At 39.4% G+C, this 25,943-nt stretch overlaps 1 protein-coding gene across 1 annotated transcript in view; it reads right to left on the reverse strand.

The window, feature by feature from the left end:
- STK32B (serine/threonine kinase 32B) overlaps window positions 1-25,943 on the reverse strand; it is a 176,947-nt gene that overhangs the window by 26,708 nt on the left and 124,296 nt on the right. The window contains exons 6-9 of the mRNA XM_027891979.1: window positions 21,786-21,875; window positions 8,447-8,550; window positions 4,183-4,299; window positions 2,956-3,081 (exon numbers count right to left, since the gene is read on the reverse strand). Of these exons, the coding sequence (XP_027747780.1) occupies window positions 2,956-3,081; window positions 4,183-4,299; window positions 8,447-8,550; window positions 21,786-21,875 (437 nt within the window). The remainder of the gene's footprint in view (window positions 1-2,955; window positions 3,082-4,182; window positions 4,300-8,446; window positions 8,551-21,785; window positions 21,876-25,943) is intronic.

Consider the following 25,943-nt stretch of genomic DNA (forward strand, 5'->3'; position numbering starts at 1 on the left):
TTTTAAGATTTTTTTGAGCATTTAAAAAATACACATCACTTTAATCTTGAAACTTTAAAAATAAAAGAAAATTATATTTAAAATAACTACTAACAATTTATGATTTCAAGCCGAATGTGAAGAAACTAACCATAAAGAAACACATGTACTAGTCAAGTAAGAGATATGTTTATGGAATAAATCTACAAAGGGAGAAATTAAATGATGTGATACTGCTCCCACAGGCCTCCTATGTGCCCTCTCTTCTGCAGAAGGCAGACAAGCTCTTGACACTAAGGGCAAGCTGTCAAAATTTATAAAACTCACTAGTTTCAAAACTCTTCCCAGATCACAGTGCATGTTGGTCCCAGTTCAGCTTCTCAAAAAAGCCTGAAAGCCAAGAAATATTTTGTTGAGTGGCCCCAGTTAATAAGTGGAAGTTTGGCTAGTGCAACAGAGAAAAAGTTTCTGGAAAATGTGTGGCCAAACTTGGTCTCACGAAACAGTAAAGTTTGTGGTAAAAAGAAATGTACTGGAAACGACACTTTGATTCTTACCTCACTGTTTTTCCTGACACACGTGATTGACCGGGTGGAACAAGCAATATCAGACTGTATAGAAGTATCTGGTAGAGCTTGTAATGGGACTTTCAGATTAATCTGGATAGATAATTGTAACATTTTAATCCTATTTCCTTTTAAGTGTAGAATATTATTTAACCTCAAATATGACAGATTTCCCTTCAGCTTTATAGATCCCTGCCAAAACATAAATAAGGGGAATCCAAATGTGAAAAGAATAGCTGTCTTTGGACACATGTTTAATGGTAGACAGTTGAAAGTATTTGAAGAGGATTTCCTCTTTTCTCTGTCTCCATCATGCACCGTTGTCAACATCAGCCACAGAGACAGGCCACTGTGTTAATAGAGGAGTACCAAACACATGGGTTGTATAATTGCTCCTGAAATTACATTTAAATTAACTTTTTTCACTACGCTTAAGAAATCAGAAAACTTATCTATACTCTCTCAGGAATAAGATACTCTCAAAACAACCTAAATCCAGGTGTAAAGAAGGAACAGGCTACATAAGAACTGAGACGCAAGGAGACGGGGTCTGTAGCCAGGTGCATATCTTCCATCGTGCACTTCTTGTGACTCAGTGTTGGGCAGGCTGGGCATAAGCCAGCTGGATGTGGAAAATTTGCAGTCCCTTTATAAGGTGCTGTTACTGCAGCGCAGCTGCTGTACCTCACTGCTCAGGAGGCAGGCTGAGCGGGGTGACACACATCACACTAGTTGGCTACACACTCTCGGACCAAAGCTGCCTTGAGTCTGATCCTTAGGGCCAGAGTTAAGGTGGAGAATGTGATCCTATGAATTAAAGCTTGAGTGGGAGCAAGAAAAAGAGTAAGGAGGTGTCTGGGGAAAAGAAAACACTGGAGCAGCAACAGGAGCAGAGAACAGACTGGCCATGGGGAAGTTTCAGTAGCCAGTTTTGCTGAAGCAGGTTTAAGTCCTTTCCCTTGACTTTTAGGTTCTAAGACGTGTGCCTATGCATGACTGTGCTTTGCAGAGTCTAGGACTCCCTTGGATCCCCATGTATTTTGTACTTTGGGCATGGGGAATTGGATCCCTCTTTTAAAATACAATGTTGTGAAGTATCCCACATACTGACAGCTGTGCATTAAACTTTCAGATAGGAGTAGGAGGTCTAAATAATTTGTTGAGTTTTGCCTGAGGAGGAGTCAGTCCACACCTCTGATATCTCAGAGAGCAGCTGTAACTTGAAAAAAGGGAAAGGAAAAAAGATAATCTCCATCCATCTTGTAGATCCACACCACCAGGAGAATGGTTTTCCTGCACTAGCTTGTACTAGCATTGAGTTGTAAAGTGAAAGGAATGAATTTCCCTACTGGTGAACATGCTTCTGGAGTGTCTATAAGAGGGGCCTGCCTTACTCTTCACCTGTTGTGCTAGTTACCTGCTCTATTCCTGGTCTTTCCCCCAGTTCCCTGAGGGAGGCCTTGCTTGCCCACCCACAGTTTTCTTCTCCTGTAGGATGTTGCTTCGAGGGAAGGCTCTGGTCAGGTGCCAAGAACCACAGTAAGCACTGCCAGCACTGTCTTGGCAACCTGCCTGGCTTATCTTTGCTCCATTAAGCAATGCCCTCTTGCCCTCAGCTTTTGAATGGCTGAATCGTGTCCCCATCATCTTTAGCATGAACTTTAATGTTTGCCTGGATGAAGACAGCATCTAGCTATTCCCCCTTCCTTATCTTTACTTACAGTTGCATAGAAAAAAGAAAAGAAACAAACCTTAGTGTGCTACAAATGTATTGTTTGGAGAAAAATTATAATGCAATATGACCGAACAAAGTGGAGAAGCATGTTAATACCACAATTGCTTTTTATTCACGGCCCTCAAATTCACTTAATTTGCAAATGCTCAAAATGGAAATACCCAGAAAACAGGAACAAAATGGAACCACATTGAAAAAGAAACCAGCAGTTTCCCTCACAGAATCTGAATGTTTTATTGTAAGAAACTATCACAAAAGAAATAGGTCAGCCTTTTGGAACAGTACTTTTAAGTGAAAAAGTAACAGCATACTGGGATGTTAAAAAGTTTTCCAAATGTTATCCAAATGCCTAACTTTCATAGTCACAACAGTCTTCTTGGTGTTCTCTCTCAGAGTTAATCCTGACAATCATTTGCTCTAACAGCTGACATGCAAAGTCTGAAAAAGATTTTTTTTTTTTAATTTGGAAGGTAAAAAAATTGAACCAAGGCTAATTAGGTTTTATTGTGACCTATTGAAATGGGAAGAATTTACCCTTAGCTGTGCCTGAGTAAATGAAAGTAGAATCCAAAATAAATCACTGAAGAGCAATAAATATAAGCATAAACAAGTAAAATGGCAGTGATAAATAAAGTTGGAATTTGCGAACACTGTTCACCTGGAATATCGACTTACATTAGGAACAAAGCCTGGAGTCACAGCTTTCTCTAGAACAGCATCCCAGTTCACATCAGCTAGGTATGGAGAGTTTTGGATGTCTGCAAGGCTTGAAAGACGGCACTCTGGGTCCTTAGTGAGGAGCTGTGATCAAGCACAAGGCATTTTCTAAGGGACTGGATGCCATAGATTGTATGACACACATTTTTTATTAAGAAAATGGCTAGGGAATCTTCTAACAGATCCTAGAAGTTCCAATTTAAAAAAATTAAAGTTATAACTCATAGGATATGAGTAAAATTTAATCGCCATATGGCTGTTGCAGGCATGAAGTTTGTAAATGTATTAGCAACAAAAGTCTGTTTACAGATGCACAAGAGTCCAAGGAAAAATGAAACATCACAGTTCAATGACACTCAACAATTTGTATTTTGTCTTCAATTTATTGGAAGATATAGTTACACTGATCATCCTGGCAGCAATTAAAATTAGCCATTGCACTGTGCTCTCTACCAAAACTAGATTGCTTATTGCTGCAAAAGACATTGATCTTCTGTTACTCTATTCACACATTGACCAATATTTCCTGTTTAAGTATCAACATTGATGATCTGAAATACCTAAAAGAGACAGATGAGCCTTGCAATGTGGCCAGACAATTAAAACAAATAAAAACCTGGGATTTCAGAAGAAAATGATTTCCAGGGTGATGATGCATTCAGAAAGAGCTCTGTCTTGTAGCTTAGCGACATTTACAGCAAAGTAGATCAACTTTTGTTGTTGCAACTATAGCAACGTGGGACAGCAAGATATACAGCCATTTTAATTTCTAATCTCCCTGTTTGGAAACTGCAGCAGAAATACAGAGGGCAGAGTGGTCATTCCTTCCCTCTTCCACTTGCACAACCATAGCTAGGGCAAATGGGGCCAGGGCACAGAGCGGGAATTATCAATCCCCAAAGTTTTGCTATCACTAGTTAATCAATTTTAAAATAAAAAAGAATATATTAAATTTTTATTTCTTTGAAGCCATGAAAAGGCTGAGTCTAAGCCTAAGAATAATGCAGTTTCTGAAGAGAAAATAATACATCAGTTACATTCAGAACAGCCTAGAAATAAACCTGGCTCTCTTATCCTTGAAATTTTGATTGCCTAATGTGAGTGCTTGCCTGATGCCTTTGCACTGTTGGAGGCACTTCTGGAAGAGGAGAGAAGAGAAGAAAGAATGTGTTTGTGCTTTCTTACCTTTTTCAGTAGAGCTATCATGCCCTTGCACCATGCAGATGAGTAGTGAACTCTTTCTATCTTGAACATGTTGAGTATCTCATCAATGGGGGTGGCTGAGTGAATTTCATAGGGCCTCTGGGATAAAGTTAAATCAATATCAAGTCAGTGAGAATGGATAAAAGAGTGTAGACAGCTCACATTTTTCTGAGCTTAGTATTAAGTTCAGGAAATATCAAACCCATGAAAATAGCTTATAACAATTTTGAGGCTAGTCCTTCTTTGTGTTTATGTTTTTCTTTGGTCATAATGAAAGTAATTACTCATAGATACATTTCCTCTGTAAAGTTTTCTCTCATAAAAGAAAGTATCAGTTCAAATGAGATGGATGAATAATTTCATTCCTGGGGTGTTCTACGTGAAATGTAAATTATTTTCTATTTTTTACTGGGTAATATAGAGAGAATGTAAAAAATGCTTACAAAAGTCTGTGTAAGAACCATAGTAAAAAAGAAGACTCCAAAACACAATTCTTCTCCTTTGCCCTTTTGTTTTTTAAATCCAAAATTAACTCATTACATAGATCTGCTGTCATGTGTCTGCAGTTCCTAAATTCTATAGGTGAAAAAAAGCCCTGGGCTTTGCTGTGCTTTGTTCATGAAGTTTCTGTGATTTATCTTCTATTAAATACAGCATTTTGAAATAAAACTACTGCATATAAATTTATATTCTTGTTATTTTGTATGCACATACTCGTATTTGTAAAGTAAGTGGTTATAATAATACTTGATGTATTTTTGTAAACAAGGACAGACACAGTGGATTGTTTGTGAATTAAGTTGTACCCAGCAGGTGATAAATATATGAGATCTGCAGCTAAATGCCATCATAGCAGCAGTGTGCAAATTGATGCATGATAATTCATAAACAGCATAGAGTTACATTCTAATCCAATATCCTCAATAGCGAAGGGCAGATGCTCATTACCTTGACTAAGAAATGAGTCATCCCTTGACTTACGCTAGTGTGTACCTATAGAAGATTATAATTTAGGAATACTTTTAGGTGTCAGTTACCTAACTGTTAAGGAATTGGAGCCATTTTTCATAAAGACCCAGGACATATTCTTATTTTGGGAAGACTCATGCACATATTTAACTTTGTTCTAAAAATAAATTCAAGGATTGCTTACATTTTTTTTGCTTTGATTCACATTCAGTTTGCCTGTTGTTATTTATCGTGTTCATATGAATTCAACAGAACCTAAATGCCTGCTCTAAATACACAATTTTCTTGAATCATGTTCAAAACTGTCATTTGAAATAGTCTGTCATATGCTTCTCCCTACCTGTGGTAATGTTTCCACAAAACAGTTGCTAAAAATGAGAGGTTAACATTCTGTCTGTCGTCTAGAAGTAACCTACTGCTGACTTCCACTTGATATAACATTGTGATCAATAGGATCACTGAACCAGAATGTACACCAATTGTTGAAAATGGTGATTAACTCTAAAAATAGCAAAAATAAGGAATTATGACTCATGGAAAGTTTTTCTGTCAAGGATGTTTCTGCCCATACCTTTTTCCTCACAGGAAAATCCCTAGAACTTTCTTTATTTTAAATATTATTAGCATTCTGCAGTCTTTATTTTTTGAGATTTGAAGAGATTTTAAATATTGTTATTATTTAATTTGAACTATGAATGGCCATTACAACTTTTGTCTTTTAAGCATCTCCCATGCTTATCAGCTATTCACACCACTTGAAGGTCATATCCCTTCTATTCTATTTTATGAAAAAGAAAAAAAAATCTGGTTTGCTTTCATTCATAATGTCTTATCAAAGTTTGTTGTAAACTGTTCACATTACAGTGAAAGTCAGAGCCTGTGAGTCCCACGTTCTACCTCATTCCTTCCCTTTGTCTCTGTTGAATGTATGGTATATACAGTTATTGCAGTATTTTAGCATTTGTCTATAGCTCAGGAGCAGACTGATATCTCACTGTTTGCATTATAGAGTTTAATTTCTTGGACTCGGAGAAAAGATCAATGTTTGATGCAAAGCTCTATGAATTTAATTTGCTTTTCTTGCTAGGTCTTTTATTAGCAACTGGGTAAGGAGAAAAATGCACCTTCAACTTATTGAGAAATGCTAGCACTACTATGGGTATCCAAAAAGTGGTGCCAACATCTCTGTACTGGATGCAACCTGCTCCTGCAGCTGCAGCCCCATTTCCAGCACTACACAGTTTTGGCTGCCCAGCAGTAGGGAGCCAGGAATGAGAATGGCTGGAATGCCTTGGACACCCAGAGCCTCCCCTGAGGGCTCTTACAGTAGCAGAGGCAAATAAAAACAAAAATTCAGCTCAATGAAAAGCAACTCGTTTTTACTTAGTGCCTCTTAAATTCAGGTTGTGAGTGTCATACGCTATGCACAGCTCAGAGGTGGAAAATGAGATTTGTGATGCTTCTCATTTCCAAGTCACCTTCCTTCTTTACCTTCCACCCTTCCCATGCACTGGGATGCACCACACCCCAACTGCAGAAAGTCCTGTTGCACACAGCAACGTGCTGCAGGTTAAGCACATTTCCTAAACCCTCTGCTACTTCTCTTGTTATCACTTCTGTCAGTTTAGGCCTTGTCTAGACTTGAAAAATTTAGAAATACAATTTAGGAAAAAAATACACCTTTTCCTAGTCCATACAGAGGTGTGGGTTGCCAAGCCATCCTCTGGCTTGCTCAGTGGGCAAGAGCTGCTCTTCCCGAGAAAGGAAGCAGCTGGCTTGGTAGACTGGAGCAGGTACAGATGGTAATGTTTTTATTAAAAATAAAAAAAAAAAATGATTTAATCTCAATTTTGCTTTGTCTATGGCCAGATTGACTTATTCAGAAAAGACTGTATGGATCTTGGCAAATGGATATCAGTCTATATAATTTTTCATTTATTAAAGTGAATTTGTCATGTTAAAGTGATCTTTTGTGATTAGTCTTGGGAATTCAGCTTTCCTTACACAACCATTCATTGTGGTTCTTTCTTGGAGACACTCACTGGTGAAAGGGTTAATATAAAACCATCAGGATATTCTCTTAATTTACTGTAGGTGCAGCTAGTACTACTGTCTGTGACTAGGGTTGAGGAGGATTTATGCTTATCACTGCCCGACCTTAACTTCTCTATTCTGATAAGATCGTCAGCTTAAGAACTCCCTAATTTTTGAGAATGATGGTGGAGAAAAGTTGCTAATACTTGTTGCTTTGGTTTTGTTTTTGTTTTCAAAAAAGGTTTTTAATACTCCTGTGTTCTGAGAGCAGAAACAGTCTTTGCATGGGAAAGATCTTTGCATCAGGAGAATGACTTTTGCCATTTCTGTGGAAATACAAAATAGACTGGCCAAGTTCTAGGCCTATGAAAAATGTAGCTTCTGAAGTAACAATATGCCAACTCTCTGAAATTTACTTTTCCAGCTAAAGTGGGAATACTAACTCTTTATTTCTGTTTTTCTTTATCTGTCATCCTACGTGAAATTGTGAGATCTTTGTGGGATGGATTGTTTGGCAGGACAAGGTAGCAGAACTCTGTTAGTGTCATATGATAAATATTTCTTCCTTTAAAACAGCATACTGCAATGCAGTGAAATCCCCTTTACAAAACAGGAACTAAAAGTAATTCCTCCCCTTCATCCTCCCACATTGCTACTTTAGCTATGTTATCATCCTGAAATAGTATAGAAATAACTGTTTTCCATAGGGAATAGTAAATATTTAAACAATGAGCTACAATCCTTTGAACCAAAATGGAAAAGAAATTTCCATTATCTTCTGTGATATTTGACCATGCTCAGGAAGATTTTTTCATTAAGCTTATTCACATAATTGATTAGATAAGAAACAAATGCACTGGCAGATAAGCATTTTCTATAGTTAGGCCAAGCATCTTAAACTATTACATTAGACCATCTATGGTATTAGCTGAAAGAATCAAAGATATAATAGAGTCTGAAGTAACTCAACTTCTATTTGGAAAAAAATACCATTGTTTGCAATTCAGCACTGTGGAGAAGCCTTTAAACATTAGGCCTTTCCTTAGCCAAACCAAGTCAAAATTTCATAATGTATTTGAGGGTAAGGTGAAACTTTCCCGAGAATGTTTTTCATCTGGTATAGAACCAGGACAACATTCCTGTCCTGAGCTTTGTACACTCAAATTTTATCATGAAAAGTGCATTCAGAGGCACTGCAAACTTGAGACTTCTGTTAAATAGTAACAAACCAAATCATTCTTACCCAACCCCTCAGTAATTCATATGCTGTAATTCCTAGTGACCACCAGTCTACTGGGTATGAGTATCCTGGACCTCCATCCATAAAAGCCTGGAACACTTCTGGAGCTAAAACAGTAAATCAAATCAAACAAAAAGCATTTAATTAATGTTAGATGATGAATCATTAATAGTCACAGCTAAAAAATCAACAAAGACTCAACTAACTGCAATTAAATACATTTATAAGCAGAGCAATTTTGGGATGCAGTTTCAGTGTCTTGGCTTAGTGACAGCAAGCAATCTTTACTGGACAAGGTTCTTCAAAAGTAATGTAAACATCCCATATGTAAACATCATATGGGAAAAATATCTGCAAGCAAGATGATTCTTTGTGATTGATTGAGGTGTTGAACATGGTAAATCTCATCTTTATGCTACATTTGGATAAAACTAATCAGACAGGTTGTGAAGATATTCCACATCGAGAAGTGGTAGTTAAATAGAAATCCTGACACTGATTTTATGCTGTGAGAAACTGTTATCACTGGAAGTAAACAAACTTTCAATAAAGTAATGAATTCCATAAAAATAACTTCTGTGGAGAAAAAAAATAATCTTTTCAAAACAAGAATCCAGTTCACTTATTTTAGGGAAAAAACCCAAACCAAACTACACTAAATAATGCCACTGTAGTTTCCTCAGAAAATCAGATGTAAATGAGAGAGGGCATGAAATGAAATGAAAACTCAGTCATGCTTTTCTAATGATTTAACAGCAGAATCTCAGTACACTTTGTGAAAACAACACTTTCACTGGAGATTTTCTAAACAACATTATTCCCAGACATAGCATCATGCTAGATTACAATTACCATGTGAGCCTCCTCTGGCCATGATGCCGAGTCTAATGTACCATATTACCACCTGATTACCACGGCATCACTCTGTAATGTGCTTACTGCAGTGACTAATGTCGTCTGGTCACACTTACTTCTGACTGACAGTTTGGGATTTGACTATTTATGGCATTTAGAGAAGCACTTTCAATGAACACAAAGGCATTCCTTTTAGAGGAGTGTTTGCAGTCCTTGCATTATGGATGGTAACATAGTAATTTGCAACTCCAGTCCTGACTTCAGAAAATCTTCAAGAACCAGACATACTAGAGGATTTCAGCATCCATTAATTAGTTATATCAAAGCTCTAATTTGTAGAATAAAAAGCAGTGAATGAATGAAAGTGGTCTTATACTCTTTGACCATCAGGACCATCTCTAAACATGTTAGGTATGAGATCTGCAGGCACCTAAATAAAGATTTTTGCTGGAATATGTGCGTTTGGAGAAAAGATGACCTGTGGATCTCGGGCAGAGGCAAACTTGTGCTATGATCCAGCATGACATGAACCAGCAATGCCACAGGAATCATTACACTGAGTTAACTCTGTCTCACCTCCAGATGATACAGCTTCACTTGGCATGCTCTATCTTCATGTGTGCTTCCACTCTTGTTTGAGTGCTGCTGGTGTGTAGGTACATCTTACAGGTGCACAGACTATAGGATAGATAGGTGCTAAGCGGGTAAGTGGGATTTTTTGGTTACTTTAGTGGATCAATGCACCTAAATCGCACATCAGGCACCAAAGTTATATTTTGAATATCACTGTAGGCTCCTTGTAGTGAAGGTTTGCTTGATTTTGCCCCATTAGTTATGGGTTTTGCCCATTGTGCCTAGATGATGTATAATGTCTCATTACAGAAAATAGCCTTTGTGGTATTTTTACTGAGCTGTGCAGGTATAATATTGGTTTCACTCTTTCTTTTATAGTTTTAATATTGCAATAATGAGACAGATCACCATCTGATTTCTGTGAAATAGAGGTGAAAGTACTTTAGTAATGTAACCTATGACATTGCCAGGATGGTGCAGCTGTTTTGCTAATTTAGTGACTGAGTTACTGACTTTTATTTTATTTTCTTGTTCTAAAAGCTTCAAGGTCAACTCATCCTACATTAAGCAGATCAGCAGAAAATGCTTTCTTTTGCCCTGGAGTTTTGAAACTGTTTTCTCACCTTAAACCAATGGCATTCTTAGGTCAAAACATGAGCAGTTAGGGTCCTGATTTTTAAGGCAGATAGCCCTTTCCCCCCTGCTTTGGCAGTACTATTTTCAGTCCAGCTGGAATGCCTCTTTGCATTCCATCAGCTCCAATGAAGCAGTTGTAAACACTCATTTCACAAGGTGAGGGGGGGACTGACAGAAGGTGCAATGTGATTTACAGTATCCTACATACAGTTTTTTCTCAGGGTGAAATCTCAACCATACTGAAGCCAAAAGACCTTTTCCCAGTTTGACAAAGCTGTTAAACACCCATTTCACACTAAGCTTGTGCTTAATGTGTCTAAAAGTCTTTCTGAGCTGAAACATTAGGTGTAAATGAAGGACTCCAGGATGTATGGCAGACCTCTGGAGTTTGCCTGCTCATTCAGAAACAGAGCATGATTTTACAGAAAATCATGGCAGCAGGCCCTCCAAGTCATGAGGTTAGCCAAGTTCTGAAGAACTAGAGCTGTGAAATACAGAACATAACATTAGATTTTGCTGTAAGAAATAACTATGTCAGGAGAACCAAATCAGAGCGCAAACTGGCTAGGATAAAAGCAAATAAAAAAATCTGAAAGGAAAGTTGAAATTCTGCATTTATTTCCTTTACCATTGTTATTTAAATAGACTATCTGTAATCTTTTAAAATTTGATTTTGATCCCAGGCTCAGCTTGGACAGCCATCCTGCATCCTGCTCTGGTAGGTTCTTCCAAAGAATGATCAGACTTGAGCTTGCCAGCTTGGAGCAAGGGCAACAGCTCTGCTGTGTGCACCCTTTCTGTACACATTCTCTTGCCATGACAGATTCAGGATGAGAAGAATACTTCGTCTTTACCCCCACTCATCTACTTAGATGGAAATATTCTGCCTTCAAGAGTGAGAGAGTGCCTGCATGAACAAGTGTTTCAGATCTTTTTCCTCAAGCATTTTCTACAGAACAAAGGCTTTTCAGGAAAATAAAAGGGCTTAATAATGGGTTTGATCCTGCAGATTCTTTTGGCCAAGAGCTGTAGTTACTATAACATACAGTTAAAGGGAAAGTAGTTGATGTTTGCATGGCAGACACAAAACTTTTAAATAGTGAAAACTAAATCAAAAGTAAATAAAAAGCAATGGCAAGTCTAGCAGCAAGAGTGAATTCACAGACAAGTGAAGAAGTGTTGCAATTGGTAGATCCCACAGGTATTCACAGCTCCCCATGGACTAATGTCTTTGATACGACAAAGAACTGCTTTCCTTGAGCTGCCCAAAGAATGCCTCCAGCAGCAGGATCCTGGTGCAGCCTCACTGCTCACCCTGCTGACACAAATCACCCTACAATCTTGTGATTCTAAGAAAGCTCAAGCAACCACCTCCTCACAGCACACCTGAGTGGGATGACTGAGGTAACTAAGACCAGGAGCCTCAATGGGATCTTTACAGCCTTTTCCTATTGGCAGTCATCATCAACTACATGGGCTCTTCACCTCTGCTCAGACACCTGAAAAACCTGTCAAACAAAGTACTGGGAACTAGAACTCAGAAGTAATGCAGTCTTCTTGGGGTATTGCTTTTCATGTTTGGCAGAAGTGTGATCCGACACCTTTCATGCAATATTTTGGTAACTACAAAGACAGACGCTTTAAATATTAATGCCATTCCAAGCTGGAACACATCTGTACTAATTTTAACAAGCAATGAAATCGGGAATGTCTTTGTCTTATATGATAATGGGTAAATGAACAATTTTAATTTCAGCAACTAGCCCAGCTAAAAGTCCTTCCATTTCTTTTCTAATCTATATTTTTCTCTTAATAATATACTTTAATGATTTAATTGTTTATATGCTTTGTTTTCTTGAAAAATTACATAAATAAACCCACATTTTTGCTTCATTGTGTGCTTCAGTGCATTCCTTGCTAGTCCCTAGCAAATATTTCCAGTTAACTTTTTTTTCCCAACTTAATAAATTGAAATAAATACCCTTCAGAGGACTTTGTCGTTTGGTTTTTGGTGCTTTTGCGCTGTGTCTTTCTAGTAATACCGTATCACTGCAGACTGTAGAAAGTAAATAACTGATTATTTCTCTTTAAAATAAAACCATACTGGAGAACAGCTCACAAAAAAAAAACCAAAAAAACACTGAATGTGAAAGTAACTCTAGTGGGTCTGCATTCACCTCAGAAGAAATGGCTTACTGGGATATCCATACTCCTGTTCACTAGGTTTGTGCAAGAGAAATTATAAACAAATCAATTCATATATATAACAACCCACTGCAATTGTCATAGCAGATAATCTACAGTGTGAATTATGTAGATGATTCATCTCATATTGTATGCATATTTTCCTAAAGATCTGTAATAAAGTTAAAAAATGGAAAATAAATGTTAGTAATTTTTAGCTTTATTTTTTGGAAAGTTATCAATATCTAAAAATATGATTCCTGAGCTTGAAATAATAGAGAATATCAATGTAAATGCAAAACCAAATTTTCACTATTTTTTCCTATTGTAAAAGAGTATTTCATACAAAATGCTTTGAAAAAGGGTTTCTGAAAATGTTCTGAATATTCATAAGTATCACTTAACTTCATAAATTGTAATTCAGGCCTGAAATTCAGGCCATTTTCAATTTGGTGCCCAAAGGTGAGTTTGAAAATGCTCTCCAGGTTAAAATGGTCAATTTGAGGTCTGTCACTTGGTGTGGCTGGCACAAAGAATAGCTGTTATTATTTCTGATGGAGCATACTGTTTAATCATAAAGACAATTCATCAGAATGAATCATAAAATGGGAAGCTTGGAGTGTGTCTGATAGAAATCCCAAATAGCATGATGTGGCATTGCTTTTCTGATGAACTGATTGAAGTTTTACTTCCTTAGCAAGAAACTAATCAAAGAGTGCCCACTGTACCTACCTGCCACTACCTAGAGTCTGCCAAGTGTTGATTAAGAAGCTTACAAAGCTATTGCTTATTTTGGGGCATTGCTGCCTTACATAGGCTGCTTTGAAACTCTGCAAAATTGATGAGAGAGGAAAGAAAAGTGAAATGAACACATTAAACCTTTCTTCAAGTGGTTTTTGCTACATACAACAAATCAGTATATTTAAGCAATAACTTGCAAGAGAGTCTTGCAAGATGGATCGGTTGTAAGGAGTTGACTGTCCATACAGAGCTAAATGTTGCAAATAAGAGCTGGTCATTGGTTCCCACAAAGTGCCCTGTGCCAATGCTATCAGTATGAGAAATTGAAAATAAAACAGGAAAATAAAACCAGAGTGGCTTGGCCTCAAGTTTTTTCAGATGATCCAGTTCAGGTGGATATGTCCAAAACATTTCTTAACATTGATCACCCAGTTGTCTAGCTACAGCTTTCTGAAGTCCATTTGCATCTCAGCAGAGATCCTATGTGTCAATAAGGGGAATAAGAGGTTTGTGGTTTACAGCAAGGGTTGCAAAGCAATACACTTTGCTGCAGTCATTGTAGCAAAACATATTTCAGTGGCATGGGTTTTATTGTAATGCCTGAGATTTCATAGATTAGAAAATAGATTCCAGTGTGACACTAACTGAGATTCAGCATAATACCATGCTGCCAGGTATCATCCTCCTTCCACATATTAGTCCCTGATCTTGGGAAAAAATTATATATATATATATATATATGTATAAATTGATATATACATATATATACAATGCACACAGTATAAGCAATATTTTGTTTGACTAGCACAGGATAAGCTCTTGAAAGCTTAGACCTTTCCAAATTTTAAATGTGTGAATGATTTGATGTATATAACACATTCATAGTTTCACCTTGCTGAATCAGGTTTAAAGGATGACAGATTGAGATGAATAAAAAATGAACTTGATTTTTGGAATAATATTCCAAGAACCTTGAAATGAGATGGTTCAGTGAAATATTAATTGCTTTCTCAGCACTGTGATGAGAAAATATTAATTTTCACTTTCCTCTGAGAAGTAAATTCAGGGGTCAGTAACTTTTCTAGGTCATGGTTTAAATAGAAATCAGAAATCAAACTGCAGTAATGACAAGTGATCTTCTATCCAGAGTAGAAGCTGTTTTAAGAGCTAAATGGAAGAAAACAACTTCCTTCTCCCTGAATATGAATGTGGATTTGGTAAACTATCAATTTACCTCCTAGTGTTTACTTTCTCATGTGCTAAAAGGGTCTAAATTATAATGGCAAGCTTTCTGACTCAGAGGTTCAGGCTAGCCAGCTCCTAACTTCTATTGTATAAGGCAAAGTGCTACTTAAAGCCTGGCCATGCTGGGATGATTTTCTAGTCTGAGGTCTACTCTAGTTATAGGCATGTAACTGATTTTGGACCATTATTCACATAATACACCCCAATAGTTTTAATACTCGTACTAATGCAATTATTCAATCAAAGTAAATAATTTATATACCATTACCTAGAAACAGACATGACATTTAGAATGCCTTATTAGTTTGCCATATGGCCATATAACCTCTCCTGCCCTTACTCAGTTTGCTGTCCTCATATAGCCCTCTGCATTACTCAGCCACTGAACAGAATTCACTTACTGCCCTTGCACAAAGAAGCCCTTAGTGCCTAAACATCTGGATCAGCCTCAGAGAAACAACCTCAAGTTGCTAACCCCGTTGAAAGAAAGCCCAGCAGCAATGAGGGTGCCATGGTTTCCCACTACTGAATATGAAATTGTAAAGAAGTACCTTCCTTACTCCATTCAAAAGCTCACAGTGGATGCAGGGCCAGTTTTTCTAGCAATTTGTAGAAGGGATTTTGTCCAAAAATATTCATGTGCTGTTTGGAAGAATGGCCTGGTGTATGGACAGCAGCTGTTCTGCCCCAGCACTGAAATTAAATGTCTGGATGACTGGGAATTCATAGGACAGACTGTGTAGCTGACACATTAGAAGGACCCTTGGATTAGAACACGGTGCTAATAATGCCAAGGTCACAGGTTCAACCCCTGTACAGGCCATTCACTGAAGAGTTGGATTCGCTGATCCTTGTGGGTCTCTTCTAATGCAGAATATTCTGGGACTCTGTAACCATGACATACTCCTGCCTCACATACTCCTACGGGGTTAGCAGGTATCTTTGCACCAGTTTATGCATGCAAAAACCTGTGGCAGTTGTGTGGCATGACCAAAGAACAGGAGTTATCCAGGGGGCAGAAGGGCCTGGCTGGGCTGCTCAAAATCCCCACTTATTGACCTGTTTGCCACTTCCTCTGGACATCTGCTCCCTTTCAGACATGCCTGCAGAGCTCCACAATAGATCAGTCTCTTTCAGGCAGATAATTAATAAATAAATAAAAAAATAATAACAAATGAACAAACTAATTAATAAGAAGCCCAATCCAAAACTATCACCTGAACTCAGAGTGGAGCTTTTATTGACTGAAATAGTCAAAGAAATGATTATACTAGTAGTTTTGTTGGAAGATCTCAAAGGATGGTAGCAGGTCAGAGGGCACAAAGAGGTGAAGAGCAGCTGGAAGTAATAACTTTCCTGATCTCCTGAGGTTTCTCAGCTGCTTATGTTCCTACTCATTAATGTTAGAGTGGAACAAAAATCTGAATGCCTGCTTGCAGTCCTTAATGCCCTCAGCCACATTGCTCCTAGCACAAGCTGAAAACCCCATCAGTGTGGTGAGTATTTGTTTCAGCACCTCAAAGTCTCACATGGCCACTCTCGGTTCCTGCTTATCAGAACAAACAGAAGCCTCCTGCCTCATGCTGGTATTGTGATATTTTCCCAGGATCAAAAGGGCAGGTAAGCGAGATCACCAGAGAAAGTCTGCAGTGAGACAGTCAAACCCTCCATAGGAAAAGGGTGGGATTTTTAAAAACCTAAACACTGCAAACGCTGCCCTAACTTCAATCAAATGAGCTACAAAACACCATTTCAGAGCACTGTTTAGTATGAGTGCAAGAAAAACCCAACTTGAAATTTATCCCTGATACATTTTAACTATCTCAGGAAAAATTTAGCCCTACAGCATATTTTTTTTTTACCTGCAAGGTTGATATCAGGACATGCACTAGCTTTGTTCTGAGTCCAATAGTACTCCCACACAGTATTAATTAATAAATATGGATGACTCATACATTTTAGAAGTTCAGTGGACCACTGTAAATCCACAGTCCTCTGGTAATCTCAGGTACACAGTCATTCTTCATCATGACAGCAACCTATGAAAGGAGCTGTGAAAAGCTGAGATAACAAGCCCATAGAATAGGAAAGGGGTAGCTGAAACTTTTCACATAATTTGTGGCTGATTTTATTGGCTTTGGATTTTTCTCAGGTGTGTTTGTATCATAAAATGTTTTTTAGTGGTTTGATTTGAAGAAAAGTCAAGTGACAGTGCATTATTTGGGTAACTTCAGTCTCTGCTGAGGAAAACATCAAAACCTCTACCTAGCCCCCCAAATCCTCCTACCACTAGAAACAAACAAAAAAACCCCAAACAAACAAACAAAACACAAACCAAACCCTAAACCTGTAAATGGAAAGGTTTTGCAATGCTCACACATAATACACAGATGTATGGAAATTGGTCATTCCAAAACATTTCAGTTAGGAAAAAGCATGTGCTATAAAACACAAATACACATAAATTATGCCAAAGTGAGGAATAAACAAAAGGTGATACCTGTCATGTTTTCTACATTTGTTTTAGTATTTAACTTTTGATTTTGTAACTGAGCACCCTGATACAGGGTAGAGGGCCATCACTACAGATGAGTGTCCAGCACAGAGCATGTTCTTTGAGACACAAATGTATTTCTTGCAGTCTTGTTTATGAGGGAGCAATTTAAGAAATGTCTTTTTTTTTTTTTCTCCCCACCCTATAAAGATGGAACAATGCTGAAAGTGGCAAAGACACAGGTGCTTCTGGTCATGCAAATGCACCCTTCCCTTACACACAGGAGGCCTAAGCAATAGCCTTTTGCAGGAAGAAAGAGCCACAGCTGAACACCCCACGTACAGGCTGCAAGCAGGGACCATGTTTTGCACTGCACTGGCTTTCCTGGTCCACACCTCATGCAGAGTGGAGGGGCTTCTCCACAAATTCATATGTTGGCAGCAGCTGTGCCTGACAAAAGCCATCCTGGTCTCAAAGGACATTTGGCATTGCTTGCCAGTGTAGGATGACAGCCTGAAACCTTATGAGTTTTAATAAAGAGCTATTCCTACAATAAAACCTAATCACAGGTGTTACAGAGGGTTTGAGCAGTGAATTTGTAATGGTAAAACCTGGCATGGGTGACACACAATTTTCCCAAAACAGCTGAAGGCATATATTGTCTTCCACAGGCACCTAAACAGTACAACGACTCCCAAACTCTAATAAGCTGATTTCACTTCAGCATTTCAGGTCAATGGCTTTGAAAAAAAAGCTGCAGAAGCAGCTGGAAGTATCTTGCCTCACCAGGCTGTTGGTCTTGTTCCTTTTACCTACACTGCTGTCCATGTTTTTGTTGCCTATCTGTGGCAGGTATTTCACTTGTCTGAATGAACTGGCTGGGAAGGGGAAACACAGAGAAATTGCCAGGGTTTCTGGAGGAACATTCAGGTTCAGGTACATTGCATTTTGCATAACCATTTAATAAGTAGGGAAGTAGGCAGGGAATGTTTCAGGCTGAGAAAGACTTAGGGGCAAAAAGGCTAATGTGAAGTGGGATTAAGAAAAGGCTGCAGGAGCTGACTCACACCATGCTTAGCATTACAAGATAGGCATCTTAATCAGAACAGCTAGGGCATTTTTACAACACAAAATCAATTCACTGCGTTTTTTTCCTGAACACCAGTTTTATGCAGTCATGCTGCATGTGAGCAAATCGCTCCCTAGCAGTTTCTCAGCCTGTTTCAATCAGATTTCAAAGATGAATGAAGGCTTTAGAGATAACGTTTTTCTGTTTATTTTCCTAAATTGGCCATAGGAATGAGAGAAGTCCTATAAGTGCCTCTGCTAAGGCAAAAGCTGGAGAGTGCCCTCATATCTGACTAAATATAACAGGATCCGCATGGGAGTAAGCTTTTATAAACCTTCAAGAGGGGGAAAAAGCTTTCATCACATCTCATACTGTCATCGTTGTAAAAACCAGCATAGCATAAGGCATGTCTTACAGAAAAGACTTAGTTTCCTTGGTTCTGGTACTCAGCAAGTACCTTGCTTGAAGGTGACTTCATCTTTTTACACCAAGGTTAAAGTGTGATCTGAATTCCTGGTAATGAACCTGGTAATGAAAGCTTACCACCAACCAAAATTCTGGGGTTTTTTCTATTTCTCTGACAGTCTAAATGGCTCAGGAGAAGCCACAGGGGAAGCCTTTGATACAGTCTTAAAACTAGAAATCCTTACAACTGAAAAGTCTTTGTAGTACTTCACTGAAGTTATAATTCTGCACAAAATGAAAGGTGTAAACTAAAAGAGGAAAGCAGCACTAATGAATGTCTGGCCATATCTGTCAAACTCTTGATATTTGGTTTGTTGAAGCTTTGATATCCAAACTGTGCCACAGAGTATCCTCACCTATCACTTTTCATCAAAACAAAGGATTTTTGCAGCTCTAAAAGCTTTCCTGCCTTCTCATAGCTCTATTTGTCTAAATAAATTCCAGGATGACTCTTCTGACTCCTTCTGAGTGGCAAAGACTGTACTTGTGGATTTTGCAGTATCTTTGCATTTCTAAGAGGTGAGGAAGGCGCACTGGAGAAAAAGTAAGCTGAATAGAATAATAGAATCAGCTGGATTGGAAAGGACCTCTGAGATCATCAAGTTCAACCCTTGATCCAACACTGCAGTGGTCACTAAGCCATGGCACTGAGTGCCACTTCGTCTCATCTTAAAAACCTCCAGTGACGGTGAATCCACCACTTCCCTGGGCAGCCCATTCCAATGCCTGATTACCCTCTCTGTATAGAATTTCTTCCTAATATTTAACCTAAACCTCCCCTGGCAGAGCTTGAGCCCATGTCCCCTTGCCCTATTGTTGGTTGCCTGGGAGAAGAGACCAACCCCCACCTGGCTATAACCTCCCTTCAGGTAGTTGAAGAGGGTGATGAGGTCTCCCCTGAGCCTTCTCTTTTCCAGACTAAACAACCCCAGCTCCCTCAGCCTCTCCTCACAGGACTTGTGTCCGAGTCCCTTCACCAGCCTAGTTGCTCTTCTCTGAACCCGCTCCAGCACCTCAATATCCTTCCTGAACTGAGGGGCCCAGAGCTGAACACAATACTCAAGGTGTGGCCTCACCAACGCAGAGTACAGGGGAAGGATCCTGCTGGCCACACTGTTCCTGATCCAGGCCAGGATGCCATTGGCCTTCTTGGCCACCTGGGCACACTGCTGGCTCATGTTTAGCCTCCTGTCAATCCAGACTCCCAGGTCCCTTTCTGCCTGGCTGCTCTCCAGCCACTCTGTGCCCAGCCTGTAGCGCTGCAGGGGGTTGTTGTGGCCAAAGTGCAGGACCCAGCACTTGGCCTTGTTGAACCTCATCCCATTGGAATCAGCCCAACTCTCCAGTCTGTCCATGGTGCCGTAACCTCTTCATAAAGGGAAGGAGAGCATTCTTCTTGTACTGTTTCTTCTTGTGGGGAGACCTGATGTGTGGGGTGGAAGGTTCAGAGGCAGAACAGCTACATGAGCTGAGGTGAACTAAGACCAGATTCATTAGTGCGCAAAGGTAAAATCTTTTCCCTACCTCCCATCTTTCCCTTGACCTCTTTATGCTCTGTATCACATGACTGTGCAGTGCTGCTCACCTCGTCTAAGCAGAGTCACTGAACTAGGCACTCAGCTAAAGCTAACCTGTACAAAATGCTGCAAAAAGTTTAATCTAAATCCTCATTCCTCTGCATAGCTTAAATATTTGAATCAGGACTACGTGAAATGTTTTCTGTTCTGTTTTGAGAGATTTCTAAGTTTATGCATTCATCAACTACAAAGATATAGACTGGTGCACTGGTCCTGAGCTCAGTGTGGCCACACACAGATTATTGTGTCTGTTTACTGTCCAGACAGGACTGCTGAGCACAAGCTGCTCAGGGCAATAGACTTAGCTCCTGCTGGCTGTTGATTTGTACCAAAAAACATATCATATCTGAAAAAACAGCTCTGATCCAGTGCCTGGGACTGCTCTGCCACAGTCTCACAGCTGGTGTGGAGGCACCCTGCAGACGCCTGCATGCTTCACGTGCAGGGTGGTACAGTGCTCCTTGTGCTGTGAAAAATATCAGTGTCAATTCTTATTTCTTGGGCACATGCTTTTACTCTTATTCTAATATTCAGAAGCGTGGTAACACAGTGGCCTTTGGTTCCCCCAAATTACATTTTCATAACTTGATAATTTACCAATATTTCACCACTGCATCAGTGTTAGGTGTTCTCTGAGGAAGTCTGATAGAAAAAGGCTCTTGGAGACAACACCTATCTCTTAAGTACATAATTTCCTGAATCCCAATATATTTAGTCTTAGGCTAGTCATCTGCTCAGGCAATGACAATTCCATATACAGAAAGAATTAAAACATCTGTGATAGTTTGTAGGAAGCCACAAATAGGACAAATAACACACAGACTTAGTCAAGGAAGTTAGCCTAACTTTAGTTGGATGAATGACCTTCAGGAGATGCCTTGTATCCTTCAGCTCAGGGGAAGTTTGAATTAATAACTTAGCCAAGATGCTTAAGCTTTAGACACATGAGGACAGGTGAACTGAAATTTTACTCTCCCAGCTTTCAATCAATCATGCATTTTAAATATATAATTAAAAAATATTAAATGGTCCTAAAAGCCAGAAAGCAAGAACTTCAGTAGTCACTTACAGAGAACTCTACTTTTAAACAGACACATTTTTGAGGAACTCAGCATAGCAAAGCAATTAAGTATGTGCCTAAATACTTTTAGACCTACATTATATGTTTTCTAGTAGGTCATAGTCACAATGGTGCTAATCAATCATATATCCTTGTCTCAAGTTGTGGTGGTTTACAATTAGCAATGCAGCTGAAATTTTCATTAATTTGCTTCACAAACCCAAACAGAACCTGACCGGAAGTGTTGTAGAGATCAAACTCCTGCTTAAAACAGCACCCAAACAACATTCTCCCTCTCCCATGTTTTCCACTGCTAAAACACACATACTGTCAAAAAAAGAAATTGATCACAACCTTTTACAACTTAAAATCCTTTTAACATACCATTAGTCAAGCTTAGTGTGTGATTTTTTCTTATATTTTTAATGGTTTTAAAAACTTACCCATATAGGGTTTTGTGCCAGCCATAGAAGAAGCTTTTTCTGAGCCTTTCACTATGGTTGCTATGTTAAAGTCAGTGATGTGAACATGTCCTGCAATTACACAAAATAGAAACGGAAGTTAAAATGGCACTCCATACAAATATTCCTATCTTTATTTAACATTTAAGTGATAATGGAAAGAAAATTAATTGGAAAGATTCATAACATTAATGAAAACCTATTATTAAATGTTACTCATAATTAGAAAAGTTGGAAGCAAATTGATGGAATACTCTTCCTGTGGGGTTTCGCTTGCTACCTGCTTGCAGTGTTGAACTGGTTTTACTGATCACCCCTGAATCTTTTCCTGCCATGAACAAACTTGAGAAACGGGCCCATGAAAACCTCATGAAGTTCAGCACATCTAAGTATGAAGTGCCTCACCTGGGTCAGGGCAATCTCAGACATGAGTATTGGGAGATGAACTCATTGAGAACTGCCCTACAGAGGAGGACTTAGGGGTTCTCAGGAATGAAAAACTGGACATGAGCCAACAGTGTGGGCTTGCAGTCCAGAAAGCCAGTTGTATCCTGGTCTGCATCAGGAGCAGCATGGCCAGCAGGCTGAGGTGATTCTCTGTCTCTACTCTGCCCTCGTGAGACCCCACCTGGAGTCGTCTCCAGATCTGGGGTCCTCAGCACAATAAAGAAGTGAACCAGTTGGAGCCATCCAGAGGAGGCCACGAAGATGATCTGAGGGCTGGAACAACGCTCCTATGCAGACAAGCTGAGAGAGGTGGGGCTGGGAGAAAATAAGTCTCCAGGGAGACCTTACAGCAGCCTTCCAGTACTTTAAGGGGATTTATAAAAAGGCAGAAGAGGGACTTTTTACTTGCAGATAGTGATAGGACAAGGTGAATGGTTTTAAAATGGTTTGAAAGAGGGCAGGTTTAGATTAGATGCTAGGAAAAATTTCTTTATCAGAGGGTGGTAAAGCACTGGAACAGGTTGCCCATAAAGGCTGTGGATGCCCCATCCCTGGCAGTGTTCAAGGCCAGGTTGGATGGGGCTCTGAACAACCTGGTCTAGTGGAAGGTGTTCCTGCCCATGGCAGGGGGGTTGGAACGAGGTGATCTCTGAGGTCCTTCCAACCTTAACCATTCTAATATTCTATGATTCCATCTGTTTTCTCAGAGCAGTAAGTAACATGCAGAAGCAGTATGTGAAGCTGTGTGAAATTTCTCTCTCGTTATCTCCAGCTACAGCCACCTCTCAAAACATCAGGTGCTTGTGACACTGTCTACTGTCTCATCCACTACAGGTTACCATCAGCCCATTTTTTTCTGAGTCTCCTCAGGGCAAAGAGGAAGATGAGTAGAAAAATGATATTTTTATCATACAATAACTATAAAATTAGATCTACAGTAGCAGAACAGTGTGTATGTAACAGGAGCAGCTCCCAAATGATCATTCATTTGACAGCAGGTTGAAAGATGAACGATAAGTGACAGAAGTCAGCCTGGGGACGTGCTGCCTGACCAGCCAGACGGCTGATTTAAACTGAACTCATCAGACTGGATGGCCCCAACCTGCTGTCATTACTTTTTCCCTTGGGGTAGCTTATGATAAGTGTAGATTAAATTGATCCACCACAGTGAGGCAGTAGTTATTAATCCTGTCTTGCCATAGACAGGTAAACTGAATATAAACCCATCTTGAAAAAAATAAATTAAAATTGAAACTAGACTTTTAATTTGACGAGTCTTCTGTTAGGCTTTGCATCTCTGTTGTAGGACTAGTGTCATATTGTTGAGTGATGTAGATATTATGCACTTTGTGATTACATCAGGCAGTGCCATTATGGAGGATAGAGCACAGGGAAAGACACTCCCTTTCCCAGCTTAGCACTGCACTCAGATCAGGATTAATACATCAGGTGTTGAACTAGAACTCTTGCGTGACAAACTCATGTGATTTTTTTTTTTTTAATCAAGTCTCAAACTCATTCAATCCACAGAATGTATAAGGCTTTGGCTGTGATGCTGCTATTAAGCAAGAGAAGTTGTTATTATGTTTGCTGCCAAAGATGAAAAGTCTGTAACAAATGACTGATGTTGGATTTTACAGTGGTGCTTGATGAAGGAAGAGCCATCTCAACAAAATGTTATGCTGCTCCGACAGTCTAACCTAGATCCTGTTCAAAGTCCACAGGAAATGTACCTGCCAATCTGTGATGACTCTGCAGCTACATATGTGTGAACTGAAATTCTCAGAGGACCTTAGTTTGACTGTATCTGAGCTGGTTTTGAAGGGAAAAAGGAAGAAGGCACTTCCCGCTGCTAAACTTAAAGATATTTCTCCAAATGGGAGATGCAGAGGAAATTTTCAATGAAATGGTTTGCATGTTTTCTGTACTTTTTTCAAGAAACCTGCTTCGATTTTATTGACACATTCTTCCTAAGACACCCAGCTTGGGAAGACATCTACTGGGCAGACAAAAACTGTTAGCAGATGAAAACCGTCTCTTTATAAGGGGCAGGAGATGTTAAGCTGTCATAACATGAATTAGCATTCACAGCCCAGCCTGACATCACATTTCCAAGATGGTATTCTTACTTCCTGGTGGCTGAAGTGTAGCTATTTGCAGTTCATTTCTGCCATCATAAAACACTATGGAAGAAGGCTTCTTGAAAATGATACCTGAAGATACCTGAACCACATACAGCCTCCTCATGGCAGTAGTTTAAAGCAATTCAGTTTACACTGTAGAATGAAATGTTGCAAGGATCTCTGGAGACTAATACTTTCTCTTTTTTTGACAGATAAATAAAAGTTCTGTCACTTAAATGACAGCACTGTAACTGATGCTTCCTATTAGCCTGCCAGCATGACTGCCCATTGCAAAACATCTATTGCATAACATCCATTCGGACTGATTCAGATAGTTGATTTGCAATCAAAATTGCCTTTCCTGCAGTGCATTGTTTTCTCTCCCTTCTATTAGTGTCCTTTCCATTTAACAAAACCAAAATAGCACGTGTAAATTGTTGTATACACTGGTTGATTTTTTTTGCATTAAAAATGACTTTCTGCAAGCTAAGGGATGGACTGGAAAGCATAGCTCCTGTGCATCCTGCTGCCAGTACAGGAGCAACAGGCAGCTCCTCTACATTAGTAGGGCACAGTGGAGCCCTGTCTGTACTGCTGGAAAAACTCCACCTTTGCTCTTTCCCTCCACAGGACCACTCCATGGGCCACTGGCTGTCTGCAGGCAGCCTTTTCCTGTTGCTAAAAGGGCTGCTAATTGGCTCTGGAGGGAAAGGAAGGTGCTGTGAAGGCAGGTGAATGGCTGTGCTGCTGCAGGGACTGCACACAGTGCCTGGTGGGAGCTGGGGGCACGGAGAGGGACTGTGTCTGGGACAGGGCCAGAGCAGTGGAGGAGGGCTGGAGGGTGTTGAGGCAGAGCTCTGAAGGTTTTCAAGTCTTCTAAGCCTAAGAATTTGTTTGAGGGGTTTTTTTTGTTTTGTTTTGGGGGTTTCTGTTTGCTTGTTTTGGTGGGTTTTTTTGGCTTTTTTAAATGTGTTTCATTCCTGGGGAGAATATTTCAAGAAACAGTTAGACTCTCTGTAGGAGTCTCTCCTATCAGCCTCTAAGACCTGTTATAACTGCAACTGTTGCACATAGGAAAAGGGAAGGTTGCTATTGCTGCTGTAAATATTCTGGGACACCAGATATTTCATACCGTTTCCAAAATTTCTGTTCATGGGCACTTTTTTTCCATCTGAGCTTCACACCTTGTACTTGAGCTCCCTTTCTGGATATGATTGTGAACGACTAAATATCAAAACCAAGTCCATACCCTGGTACAATATTGAACTAAAGAGTGTCAGTGCCACTTGGATTTAGCTCTTACGAGCTGTGAAGCAGAGCAGTACACAATAGATTCAGCAGCACCTAACTAAATTCAAGTATTCCAGGGAAAGAACTCATTGCTTAATCCCTGGAGCTGTGTGACTTCATATGATAATAAGATGATAGTAGAGGGAAGGGAAGCAAATGTGAATGACCACATTCCTTTGGCTCTCTGGGAGTGACTTTGTCAAATCACCTCCCAGTGCAAATTTCACATACACCCACACATACCCTGGAAGCAGAAAGTATCTTAGTGGAACTTGTTTAA

This window comes from Empidonax traillii, unplaced genomic scaffold (assembly GCF_003031625.1).
Source record: "Empidonax traillii isolate 1590-97213 ecotype Southwest subspecies unplaced genomic scaffold, ASM303162v1 scaffold336:size770142, whole genome shotgun sequence".
Classification (NCBI taxonomy): domain Eukaryota; kingdom Metazoa; phylum Chordata; class Aves; order Passeriformes; family Tyrannidae; genus Empidonax; species Empidonax traillii.